This window comes from Galleria mellonella, unplaced genomic scaffold (assembly GCF_026898425.1).
Source record: "Galleria mellonella isolate WM207_F2 unplaced genomic scaffold, CSIRO_AGI_GalMel_v1 utg778, whole genome shotgun sequence".
NCBI classification, from domain to species: Eukaryota; Metazoa; Arthropoda; class Insecta; order Lepidoptera; family Pyralidae; genus Galleria; species Galleria mellonella.
Window position 1 is genome coordinate 1,967,946 of NW_026442150.1, and position 13,262 is coordinate 1,981,207.

Genomic DNA, 13,262 nt, shown 5'->3' on the forward strand with positions numbered 1-13,262 from the left:
TAATATCTGTATATCGTGTGACATTTCTTGAAAATTCGGAAGGGGAAAGGATTGTTAGTAATGCATGCTACCAAACCTATGGGGGGAAAGGGATCGTTAGTAATGGAGACTGAGAATCCCATTGCTAGCAATATACCCAACCAGGTCGACCTCCTCGCGGTTCCCTTGGAAACTATCATGGTTTTTTTTTTAATGGGTGATAATGGTATGGTAACCCCGTCTGCGCTATTGGTATACACTGGCGGGGCACCAGTGAGGGATGACAGATGAAGATGAAGGTAGGTCAGTTAGCCCATCCTGACGAATTAAACTAGAATTAGTCACGATGGTTTCCAGGGGGAACCACGTGGAGGTCGACCTGACAGAGTATATTGCTAGTAATAGGGCTATTTGACCCCATTACTAACAATCCCTTTCCCCCCAAACTATCATGGTTAATTCCTGATGAATTCATCATGATGGGCTAACTGGCCTGTTTTCATTCTCATCTATCACCCTTCACTGGTGCTCCGCCAGCGTATCCCATTAGCGCAGGCGGAGTTACCGTTACCATACCATTTTCACCCATAAAAAAACTACCAAACCTATTGCTAGCAATATACCCTGTTAAGTCGACCTCTACATGGTCCCCCCTAGAACCATCGTGCTGAATTCCTGGTGTATTCATCAAGATGGGCTAACTGACCTGCTTTCACCCTCGCCTATCGTCTCTCTCTGGTGCCCCGCCAGTGTATACCGTTGGCGCAGGCGGGGTTACCATTCCATTATTATCCATTAAAAAACAAACACTCCAAATATACGTAACCTCTTAATTAATAATGTATTAACTCGGTAGATGGCGTTAACCTCTCATTTAATGATGTGCAAAAGAAGTTGTGTTTGCTACTTGACAGGTGAGTAAAAGCCCACGTAGATAGTTTTTTTTATACCACTGAGATAGCAAACAAGCATACGGCCCACCTGATAGTAAGCGGTTACCGTAGCCTATGAACGTCAGCAATACCAGGGACATTACGCGCTCGTTGCTGACCCTGAAACCCCTTTGCCCCTTTTCTGAAGACTCTTTAACCCCATGCTGTAGTCTCTTGGAAAAAACTCGATAGATTCAATTGTTGATAAATATGGCGTATAAGAATTCCGGGAAGTCCAAACCAAGGGCAGATAAAAATTTTCAACTTTTTGTTTGTTTTAGGGAAGTTGTTTTAGGGAATTAGCATTACAGTTTTGGAAATGAAGCCCTAAAGGTGGTAGAATGTTATTTACATGACAGAGAGCAATTTGTTGAAATAAATCGTGTAAAGTCTGAGGGAGCTCGTATCAAAATGGGTGCACTCAATGGGTCTAAATTAGGGTATTTTTGTTATAAATTTACATATTTATATATGTAAATTTATAACAAATCCCTCCCTCCCTCCTTTATATGGTATAAAAATATTGGATTTAGTTTTATTTGCTGATTTTACTTCGTTAATATATTGTAATTCCTGATTTACAAGTAATAATAGTAAATTAATTATTGTATTTTAGTAAAAACAACAGCCACACGATTTTGTTATAGTAATATAGTAGTATAGTAATGATAAAAACAAAGATCTAGTTATAAGTTCTCAAAAGTTAAAACAAGATTTAACAATTGCAACTAATATACAGTCAACAACAAATTCAAAGCAGTTCAATTTATTTGAAGGAATTATTCCAATTTCGGAAAAAAATGTTCTCAGATTGTCCTGATGAAATCCGGTGCTTAAGTTAACTTTCAGATAGCAGGACTAACACGCCTGAGGGTGATGTTTCGTCATGTGATAATTCAAGCTTGCTTTCTGCACGAATCTCTCATCACATATCGGGCAGACCTTCCTCTTGTCACCCGTGTGAATCCTCTCATGCTGTCTCAAAGTGTTCAGCCTTGCAAACTTCTTCATACAATGCGGACACTCGAAAATCTTCACAGGATTGTGTCGGACCAGATGTCGCTTCAACTGTTTGTTATCGAAAAATCTAGCGTCACAATGTGGGCATGGCAAATTCTTCTCTTTTAAGTGTACTTTTCTTTGGTGGATCACGACTCGTCCCTTTTTCCTGTTCTTGTAACCACACACCCCGCAAGTTGGGATAGGCGCACCGTGGACTTCAGATCTGTGAGTTACCATATCCAGTTTGGTGCAAACAACGGAACATTCTGGACAATTGACGAGTTTATGAGTCGGTATATGCTTCGTAAGAACGCCTTTACTCGCAAACACTTTCTTGCAAATCTCACAAATACATTTTTCGGCTTCTCTCATCACTTTAGATCCTCCAACTTTGATTTCTTCCATTCCATGTTTAGTTGCGAGATGTTGAGTTTTTGTACCCCGATGTTTGAATTTCGCATCGCATAGTGGACACTCATGCTTCATAATATTGAAATGCCTAGCTAGGATATGCACTCTGATGCTGTCCATGGTGCTTAAAACGCTTCCACATTTGTTGCAGCTGTATTTTTTCTTATTACCTTCTTCGATGATCGTGAAATCCGACATGTCTTCAGGTGAGACGGTTGAAACTGTAATACAAACGAAAATGTCATATACTTGTAGGTATATAAGGTATGCAACAAATGGGACATCCGTGTAACATAACTTTTTTCTGTGAAGCTTTGTCAATTGGGTAACTCAAAAACTGGTTGAGGAAAAGATCCTTTTAGGATCAAGTCCTCTGTTAGATCTATCGTTTCCTCTCTTTTCTTAATAAGTTACCTTTTTGCTCAATAAAATCATATAAGCAAATCAATAGATACTATTAAAAAGTCAGTATTGTAACGTATATAATTTGTAAGTTGTATACAATTGCCAGCATTTTTAATTTAACAAAATCACTTAATAATATCATAGCAGAGATGTATTTAATATAGATATAGCACGATAGGACACATATCACGCTATCGTATCTATCTATACGTGTCCCCACTGAAAATCAGCAGCAGCAGCGCTACAGGAACTCGCTGCAGCTCAAGCTGAGTGGTGACCATTTCAGTTGCTACCACAGATTTGTTATTTTAATATAAAAAGTTGACATTAATATTGTTATGTTTTGTAGCTAAATAAATGATTTTATTATTATTATCCAGTTTGTAAATTATAGCGATGTCAATTAGGCAACTGTATCGGAGTGTTGTTCTTTCATTATATCGAAGGGTCCCATCATGGTAGCAAAGAGTTCTCTCCGTGTGGTCGATGACATTTACTACGTGGTATTGGAGTATGATTGTTCCCTTTAAAACGTCAAAGTCTAACTGCGGTTGCCAACCCACTTGCCAAGCGTGGCAACTAAGAATAATAATAATAAATTTATTTCTTTATACAAAGGTAGTTAGTTACATTACAGGGTTTGGTATCTCCTGTTAAGCAGTTTTTGTTTTATACAATAATACTAAAAAATTTACATATCATAAAAAAAAAAAAAAGTGTCTATTTATGATAATAAATGTGCTCGTGTATACGTGCTTATTCTTGTGTGTATGTATTGCAACTACTGGCAAAACACCCCAATAGGGGGAGGCCTATGTTCCACTGTGGACAGTTAACGGCTGAGTGAAAACACGTTATGTTATTGTTCTTTCCCATTTTCAGATACTCTCTGGTAATATCTTACGACATGTAAGAGACAAGTGAGGAAACTTAATCAGAGACGTACTCAAAGGTAAGGCAAGTGGACCGTGTACACATTAGAATTGACTAGTGCCCACTCCAGGATCCGAGAATTTTCAGTTACGCCCAGACATTTCTGAGAGGCTTTTTACAGGGGCCAGCACCCCCTGGAAAATAATCCTAAATAAACCAACGATAATAATGTAAAAGTATGTGTTATAATTATGTACATATTTACAAAAAGAGGGAGACTGTACAAAAGTCGTTTGCTTAGGCACCTCTGTCCCATTCGTGTTTCTACCGTGAAGCAATTGTGTTTGCATGGCTGTGTTTCGGTTTAAAAGGATATAGCAGTGAATTTATAGGGTACAGAGGAATAACACCCGAGTCCTCAGGAACGACAACGCATGGGGAGTATCATGGGCGAAACAGTATACTCTGTTATGTTCATGGTACTGCTCATGTCTATAGGTGACGGTTACCACTTTCCATCAGGTGGGCTGTCAGCTTGTTGCCATTCTAAGTTATATATATATATATATATATATATATATATATATATATATATATATATATATATATTTAGATTTTACTTAATTTATATATTAATCAAGTTGACTTTATGGACACTCATTGTTATAGTTTCTTTCATACATACACTTACGTTACATACACCGACTCTAAGTTGCCTACCTTTACAATTATATTTTTCGTTTATATATTTGAAATCCGTTATTGGCAGTATTTATAAGAGGCTTAGCATGTAAGTTATTTTTTAAGAGATGTGGATTTTTGTATTAAATAAATAAATAGGACTGAGTGAATTTGTTACCGTAGTTCAATTGATCAGAGGGCCTACCATGAAATATTTTCCGAAATTTCGGAGCCAAACGAAACACAAATTTGATGTTAAAATTAAATAATACATGCCGTTTGGAAATATTAAAAATGTTAAAATATGGTTCCTTTGTACTTTTATGATAGGATGTACGACGAACTAAATGTTAAACTCCATTTATTGGTCCGACTTTGGTATAAACAAAAACACGAAATTGAATCCGAAATTTCGGAATTTCATTTCATGGCAGACCCGCTGGCTTCATGCTCGCTTATCCATCACTTTACTGGTATAAAGTCTATGTTTAAACAGTCTATTTTATTGACGTTCCTGTTACTGAAACCCACGTGTATGAAGTAACGGACAAGAAGGTAGTAAATTATAAATGTGAATGTGTACATATGTGTAAATATATATTTATGTCTACGTATGTGTGTGTATATATACGATTAAATTTAATGTAATTAATTATGTATAAACTTGAGTTTAGAAATTAAGTTTTGTCTGTAAATTGTCCCAATATTGTACAGCGCTCTACCCGCTGACATTGACGCTCCTTTCCACTTTTGGGTGTTGCTGGAAGAGAACTCTTTTAGAGTTAACCTCACATTTGTACATTTGATTACCTCTGTCATATTTTTATATATAATTAGTGTGTACAATAAAGTATTAAATAAAATAAGAATAAGTTTTTTTTTGTTGTTGTTGTGTTTATTTGTATCTCTCAACGTCTTAATGGATGAACTAATCGGTCTGAAGTTTTTTCTAATGGATCATCCATCAATGGAATGGTAACCCCGCTTGCGCTATCGGTATACGCTGGCGGGGCACCAGTGAGGGATGATAGGTGAGGATGATAAGGCAGGTCAGTTAGTCTATCGTGACGAGGTCAACCATAAATTAGTCACGATGGTTTGCAGGGGGAACCGTTGAATTCCCAAAGAGGGTTGACGTCAGGCAGGCGGCCGGTCGTAAAACTATAAGCTAAATCCTTTTGTAATATGGATAAAACCATATTACACCGACCACAAATAATAATTGGGATAAGGGTAGGAAGATAATGATGGTTTGCAGGGGGAACCGTATGGAGGTCGACCTTATAGGATATATTGATAGCAATGGGAACTGACCTCCCAATTGATAACAATCCCTTTCCCCCCCAGTCTGAAGTTTGATATATACATAATATATGGGTTGGAGAAGATGGGATAGCCTACTACTTTATCCCCGTCATGAACATATCCTGGGGGCCTACCATGAAATGAAATTCCGAAGTTTCGGACTCAATTTTGTGTTTTCGTTCATACCTAAATCGGCCCAGTAAATGGAGTTCAACATTTCGTTCGTCATAAATCCTACCATAAAAGTCCAAAGGAATAATATTTTAATATTTTTAAACGGTAAGTATTATGTATTTTAACATCAAATTTGTGTTTCGTTCGGCTCCGAAATTTTTTTTTTTTTTTTTTTTTTTTTTTTATAGAACTTAGAATGGCAAACAAGCTGACGGCCCACCTGATGGAAAGTGGTAACCGTCGCCTATAGACATGAGCAGTACCATGGACATAACAGAGTATACTGTTTCGCCCATGATACCCCCCATGCGTTGCCATTCCTGAGGACTCAGGTGTTATTCCTCTGTACCCAGTAAATTCACGCCATATCCCACCCTTCAAACCGAAACACAGCCATGCAAACACAACTGCTTCACGGTTGAAACACGAATGGGACAGAGGTACCCAAGCAATCGACTTTTGTACAAAGTCTCCCTCTGGTAAAAACATTTCATTATAAGCCTTCTGATTACGAAGACAAAGTTAATGGACAACATTTTACAGCACTACCCATGAGACATTTTACAAACTTTACTCTACGGATGATGATTCTTCATATGAAACCTCAGACTGGCACGTTGAACGAACGCCATACTGCACAGACTGCATGCAAACGGTCTCTCCCCAGTGTGTATCCGATAATGAGCCTTGTAGCACTCCTTCCTAGCGAATGTTTTGCCACAAACGCTGCAATCAAACACTCTATTCTGGTCGTGAGTGATCATGTGATCTTGAAGATTCGATCGGGTGTAAAAGGCCTTTTTGCAAATGGAACATCTTTTGTCCTTCTCATTCAAATGCACGTTCCTCTGGTGACGGACAAGCGCGCTTTGCAGAAGCGTCCTCAGCCCACAAATCCCGCATGTTGGCATCGGCACACCGTGGACTTCGTTCCTGTGGAACGGCAGCTTCTTTCTCGCAAACCTGAGATCGCAGTTCGAGCATTTCTTCTCGATGTGAACGTCCATCATGTGCTCAGCCAACGTGTTCTTCCTTCGGAATCTACGGTTGCAATTCCCGCATGTATACTCCGGTTTCTGATCTGAATGGGTTCGCCACATATGGTCTTTTCTCTGGCTGTGGTACATGAACGTGTCTGGGCAGAGTTTGCACTTAATGAACTTCCTCTTAAGGTGTGTTCTGATGACGTGGTACCTCAGATCCGATATTCGTTTGTAGGAAATTTCGCAAGCTTTGCACGTGTACTGTTTGTTTTTGTCTGTCACTGTTATGTAGGCGTCAACCTCGTTACCTAGAAAGAAGAACAGCTATTGAGGTTGATTCAGAATATCCTCACTTTTTATGCTATTTGTAATGGCAAACTTGACGGGTAATCTGATAGAAAGTGGCCTTTTTAATGAGTGGCAATGGGATAGCGACCCTGCCTGCGCTATCGGTATACTCTTACACTGGTGGGGGTTATTTTTTGATGGGTGAAAATGGTATGGTAACCGCGCCTGCGCTAACGGGATACGCTGGCGGAGCACCAGTGAAGGGTGATATATAAAATAAAAACAGGTCAGTTAGCCCATCATGATGAATTCATCAGGAATTAACCATGATAGTTTCCAGGGAGAACCGCGAGGAGGTCGATCTGGTTGGGTATATTGCTAGCAATGGGATACTCTGGAAAATGATATTTCAATAACAGGGCTATTCTGTATTTGTATCTAGTATTAAGTAGGCATGGGTAATATGAATACAGATCTGACATCTATATATTGGGTTTCTCTAGACATTGATAGCGGAAAAAAGATCGTCACCCATTACGATTTCGCCCATGTCGGTCGGGTATCTATTTTCGAATATGTTGAAAATCTGTTTTTTTTTATACAACTTAGAATGGCAAACAAGCTGACGGTCCACCTGATGAAAAGTGGTAACCGTCGCCTATAGACATGAGCAGTACCTTGGACATAACAGAGTATACTGTTACGCCCATGATACCCGCCATGCGTTGCCGTTCCTGGGGACTCAGGTGTTATTCCTCTGTATCCAGTAAATTCACACCATATCCCACCCTTCAATATTATTTTTTTGATAACAGACTTTTAACATATCCGTTATTGGATTTGTATATAGATATTGTAACTAAAATATATAGGTATTGCCCACCCTAGGGGTATTAAGAGTATTGAGATAATTGTTTTTAGGAAAAAATACTTTTTAAATATTAATAATTGTTTATTAATAAGATGTACAATATAACCACAATACTATATAGCCTATATACATATACATATATATATATATATATATATATATATATATATATATATATATATATATATATATATATATATATATATATATATATATATATATATATATATATATATATATATATATATATATATATATAGGTAAATTTGAAAAAAAAAATCTGTACGTACAAACATGTCTGTACATAGAAAAAAACGCTAAAAACACAGTCAGGTCATGTTAGAAGTGAAATAGAACACATTTCGATTTTTTTTAAATTTTTTATTTCTCTGTCTGTTTGTAAGGGCTAATCTCTGTAACTGTTGGAACAATTTAAATGAAATTTTGTAAAAAAGTATTTTGTAAAAAAAATATATTAGGTATTTACCGATTTCAATCGTTGATATTGAAAATAGAGTTTAGTAACGTTTCATATGGGTCTTAATTAACAACATGAAATAATTTATGAATATCGGCTGTTAAGCAACTTTGTACTTTATTTTCTTAGTTGAAAAATTTAAAATCCAATATAAAAATAGAAATAGCCCAAGCATTGGGATTTTCAAATCACGTCTGAAGAATTATTACCTCTCACAATGCTGATGTACGTACTTATTATATTTGTGTATTATATATCTATCTATTTATATGTATTTACTTATATATATTTTTATTTATTTATTTATACCTATCGGTCTTTTCAATTGTAAAGACATTTTATTTATTTATTTTTAACTAGGTATAACATTGAAGTCGATTGGTACACATGTATGTCTGTAACTACTAATGAACTGTCAGTTTTCTCATATTGGGTTTGCTGGAAGAAATCTCTATTGGAGATAAGCTCGCCTTTGTGCACTGTTATGTTTGTTTTTACATTTTAATAACCTTTTGTGTACAATAAAGCATAAAGAAAGAAAGAAAGAAACTTTATCACAGATCACACATACGAGTAGAATACATAGATCAAAACACGTCCACTCCCGGATGATTCCTGACTCCGTGTTGTTTCAACGTGGACTTCTGTACAAAGGCCTTAGCGCAAACTTTGCATACATATCTCTTATCGCCCGTGTGTATCTTTAGGTGATCTTTTAAATTGTTCAACCAGCGGAACTCTCGGCCACACACGCTGCATTTGAACCTCTTCGCATCATTATGGGTGGTCATATGCAACCTCAAACTCAAAGTACTGAAGAAGCCTTTATCACAGATCTGGCATATGACCGTCTTCTCGCCCATGTGCACTTTCTTCTGATGCTGCAGTACATTGTGGGGATATCTGAACTTCTTGTTGCAAACACCACATTTGGGTGCTGGTATGTTATGGGCTTCTTCTAAATGGTATGCTCTGAGGTAGCCTGGGACTCTTTGGTCGCAATACGGGCACTTTCGGTCTCGGGGCCGTCTTTTGAGGTGAACGAACCTGTAGTGTTGGGACACAAGGGGCTGTGATGAGAAGGATCTTCCACAGGTTTTGCACGTGAACCGGTCGTCTATGTAGACGTAATAATCACCGGTTTTTTCTCCTAGAAAAGAAATGGCTGTGTCATTTCCCTGATTGTATGAATCGAAATATATGAGTGAACGCATTCTACATTTTGCATTTGTAATTGAAGCTAATATTTTATAATCTTGAATACGCAGCAATAACGTATAGTAAAATCGGTCGTTAAATCAATCAAGCATTAGGTTCGTCCTAAGAACTTCTAATAACAGCAGTAAATTTCTTGCTAAAGTGAAGAATTCATACATTGTCATTAACAATTAACATTTAGGGAAACTTAATAAAAGTGGAGAATAGTTCATACATTGTCTTTAATAAGTAACAATTAACATTTAGAGAATCTTAACAAAAGTGGAGAATAGTTCATACTTGGAGTTTAATAAAGAACAATTAAAATTCAGGTAGTCTTAGCGAAAGCGGAAAATAGTTCATACTTGGAGTTTAATAAAGAACAATTAAAATTCAGGTAGTTTTAGCGAAAGTGGAGAATAGTTCATACTTGGCCTTTAATAAGTTACAATTAACACTTAGGGAAACTTAATAAAAGTGGAGAATAGTTCATATTTGGTCTTTAATAAACAACAATTAAAATTTAGGTAGTCTTAACAAAAGCGGAGAATAGTTCATACTTGGCTTTTAATAAATAACAATTAACATTTAGAGAATCTTAACAAAAGTGGAGAATAGTTCATACTTGGTCTTTAATTAAGAATTAAATTTCAGATAGTCTTAGCAAAAGTGAAGAATAGTTCATACTTGGTCTTTAATTAAGAATTAAATTTCAGATAGTCTTAGCAAAAGTGAAGAATAGTTCATACTTGGTCTTTATTAAACAATTAAACTTCAGGTAGTCTTAGCAAAAGCGGAGAATAGTTCATACTTCGTTCTTAATAAATAACAAAATTTAAGTAAATTTTGCAAAATTAAATAATGTTCATTCTCTATTTATATTTGATCCACAAACACACAAAAAAGTACAGCAAAATGTAGACGCAAAGCGGGAAATGTTCACAGTTCCTCCCTGTAATACTAGGCCGCCAGCATAAGTTGCGTGAATAGTAGTAAAGACAAAGCAGACGAAGGTCGTGGCAGCGACACGTGATACTGTACAACAACAGTTCAATTGAATAACGCTTAATTCTAGCCCTGGGGTTGAATTAAATCCCGGCCTAAACTTAAAATTCATTTTTCAATTCTTGTTTGGATCATTTCAAATTGATTGTGGCTTCAGAGGGCGTGTGAGACCATCACCCGACATACCATATCTTGGCTCCCACTACCCGAAAAGCAGTGTGTAGTGACTTAGGATATTTATTGAACTCGGACTTTCATCAGAAACTTTGCAGAAAGTTTCTAATGAATCCCACAAATGAAGGACAGAAGGAAGCAAATGATAATTTTGTAGCCGACCCCGAACGGGGAACTAACCAGTTTGGATTTTTCACAAGTCTTCGAGTCGAGCTGGGTGTGGATCGTGGCGTGTTTGGGAAAAGTAACTTTTTTAATGAATGATAATGGAATGGTAACCCCGCCTGCGCTATCGGTATACGCTGGCGGGGCACCAGTGAAGGATGATAGGTGAGAATGAAAAGTCAGGTCAGTTAGCCCATCGTGATGAATACATCGATAAATAAGTCACGATGGTTTCCAAAGGGAACCGCTTGGAAGTCGACCTGATATGATATATTCCCTTCCCTTCCCATTACAAACAATCCCTTCCCCCCACTTATTTATACTATATGTACACGGAAGAGGGCATCGCGATACATACAAACACGGTTACTGAGGAAACCATAGTGGAGTCCGTACTCGACAGTAGTGAGAGTAGAGGCACGCATTACGTGCGAATGGTAAGCCGCAGGCCGGACGACTGACTATGTGGGCGGGGCGGTATCGGTGGCGCGGGGACCGCGGTAGCTAGGGATGGGATCAACCTGGACTGTTATAATTTAATATTATATATTTTGTAGGATCAGAAAGAATCAGTAAAGTAGAACTAAACAATAGTCGTCACATTTTTTCTTATTGATGCAAACTAAAAAAAGACTTAATATTAACTAACATAAAATATGTTGGCGCGGTTTAAAAGAAGTAGCAAAATAGGTCGTTACAATAGTAAGTACACTGGCCAGATAGAAAAACAGGAAAATGTGAAAGTAAAACACTATGTTTTAGTATATAATTTATTTTATAATAATTCGCGTAACCATATTTGTTAATCTGCTGTAATGTATTACAATGAATCGGTTTTGAATTACTTAAAATCTAATTTCTAATAGCATTAGATCCCGCCGCTGACTTCTGCATGTATAAAACTTATGAAACTTGGTTTAAATGAAATATGGCGACAATATAATATAGTGTAATAGTGTTGCCTGCTCTCAGACAGCTGAAACTTAGGGTTGCCAGGTAAGGACTCTCATTTGGGGCTATCAAGTTTTATCAAAATGTCTTATACCCGCAGAAGTCATTGACGGGATTAAGATCCCGTCACTGATGGCTATAATAAGTAAAGAATGGTATTTTTAGACTATATACAATTTATTTTGTATAGTAGTAGTCTATCTCCTTCTTTTATGGGGAGAAACTGCTGGCCAGCAATGTGACTTTTGTGCCTGAGGCATATTACAAACTAAAAAAATTAGCAGGTTTAGTTCAAGTGACTTCAAATCGACTATTTTGTTTATATCCTCAATACCAATTTGCAGAGCAGTTCCTTTTGATACCAGAGAGAGAATGTGCAAAAATCAACTGCATGGCCACCTCTGCCCTATTCGAGTTTTTGCCATGAAGCAGTTATGCTTGCACGGCTGTTTCGGTTTAAAGAGTGCAATATGGCAGTGTAATTACAGGGTATAGAGGCATAACACAATGGTCCTCAAAATTCTTCATTGCGTTACAGTGTATTGTTAAATCCACGGTACTGTTTATATCTATAGGCGACGATTACCATATCTCATCAGATGAACCATCTGCTTGTTTGCCATTTGTATTATAAAAAATATATAATCTGTAAAACCGTCAGATTAAAAAAAAAGAATATTATAAAGTTACTATGATTCCGTGCAATACTTTAGAAGCGATCTGAAACTAGTAAAACAAGGAACCTGTTACACGTAATCTTGTTCAAGTATAATAACAATTTCACAGGCCTGTTATAAAAAATAACAGCTATTCCAAAATAACCTAACCTGTTCTAGAGCAGATAATAGCTAGCTACTCTTTCTAACATAGGTTAACCTTATATGACAGACAACAGAGAAGTATGTTTAACACAATAGACAGAGAACACTTGCTATCTCGTTCTAACACAAATTAACTCCATATGCTATATATAAGAGAAGAGATTGTTCAGTGTTTAGCTAGATCGATGCGGTCGGTTGTGGAAGTGGAACAGTTGTTACGGTTTCACTAGATAATTCCCGAGTAGTTATCAAAACCTTTTATGTTTGGTTGTTCCTGTATACGTACAGTTTTTTTATATCACAGATGGAAAACAAGCATACGGCCCATTTGATGGTAAGCAGTTACTGTAGCCCATGAATATCAGGGGCATTACGTGCGCGTTGCCGACCCTGAAGAAACCTCTTTATCTCTTTTCTAAAAACCCCATGCTGTAGTCTCTTGGAAAACTCTCGATAGAGAGCTCATACTATAACCTTAGAGTTCGTGGGAGGAGAAGGTTCAGAGATGTTCTCTGAAACCGGGTTGTATATAATAAAAATAATAGTATTAAAACATTTTTTTACAAT

At 37.0% G+C, this 13,262-nt stretch overlaps 1 protein-coding gene across 5 annotated transcripts in view; it reads right to left on the reverse strand.

The window, feature by feature from the left end:
• Nucleotides 1–13,262, reverse strand: part of LOC113510068 (zinc finger imprinted 3-like) — a 28,897-nt gene that overhangs the window by 1,906 nt on the left and 13,729 nt on the right. Inside the window, exons 6-7 of one of the 5 annotated variants that reach the window (XM_052901219.1) lie at nucleotides 6,332–7,053; nucleotides 2,411–2,545 (exon numbers count right to left, since the gene is read on the reverse strand). In XM_052901219.1, coding sequence (XP_052757179.1) covers nucleotides 6,338–7,053 — 716 coding nt within the window. In that variant the 3' untranslated portion in view covers nucleotides 2,411–2,545; nucleotides 6,332–6,337. Of the gene's footprint in view, nucleotides 1–1,499; nucleotides 2,546–6,331; nucleotides 7,054–8,220; nucleotides 9,533–13,262 lie in introns of those variants that run through there. The other 4 variants (XM_052901221.1, XM_052901220.1, XM_052901218.1 and 1 more) reach the window with 4 other exon arrangements.